The sequence below is a fragment of the Phaethon lepturus genome, unplaced genomic scaffold (genome assembly GCF_000687285.1).
Source record: "Phaethon lepturus isolate BGI_N335 unplaced genomic scaffold, ASM68728v1 scaffold26457, whole genome shotgun sequence".
NCBI lineage: Eukaryota > Metazoa > Chordata > Aves > Phaethontiformes > Phaethontidae > Phaethon > Phaethon lepturus.
The window spans coordinates 5,518-5,758 of NW_010550180.1; the positions used below are offsets into that span (position 1 = coordinate 5,518).

Genomic DNA, 241 nt, shown 5'->3' on the forward strand with positions numbered 1-241 from the left:
AGGCAGGGCTTGGGACTCGGCGGGCAGCTCCATCGGGCCGTGGGCACCTCTGCAGTGACTGCTGGTGCTGCCTGACCATCTCTTCTGCTTCTTACCTCCCGCAGCTGGCAAAGGAGAGCGAGCGTCTCCAAGCAATGATGGCCCATCTTCACATGAGACCTTCCGAGCCAAAGCCTTTCAGCCAACCTGTAAGCGTGTGTCTCTCTCCTGCCCTTGTATGTCCCCGCGGCCACCCCTTCTC

The 241-nt window shown here is 61.0% G+C and overlaps 1 protein-coding gene across 1 annotated transcript in view; it reads left to right on the forward strand.

The window, feature by feature from the left end:
• The window catches only part of LOC104623408 (forkhead box protein P4-like), a gene marked incomplete at both ends in the record, with an annotated part of 5,330 nt that extends 5,136 nt beyond the window's left edge, over nt 1-194 (forward strand). The window contains one exon of the mRNA XM_010290488.1: nt 105-194. Coding sequence (XP_010288790.1) covers nt 105-194 — 90 coding nt within the window. The remainder of the gene's footprint in view (nt 1-104) is intronic.
• Between the last annotated feature and the right edge of the window lie 47 nt (nt 195-241).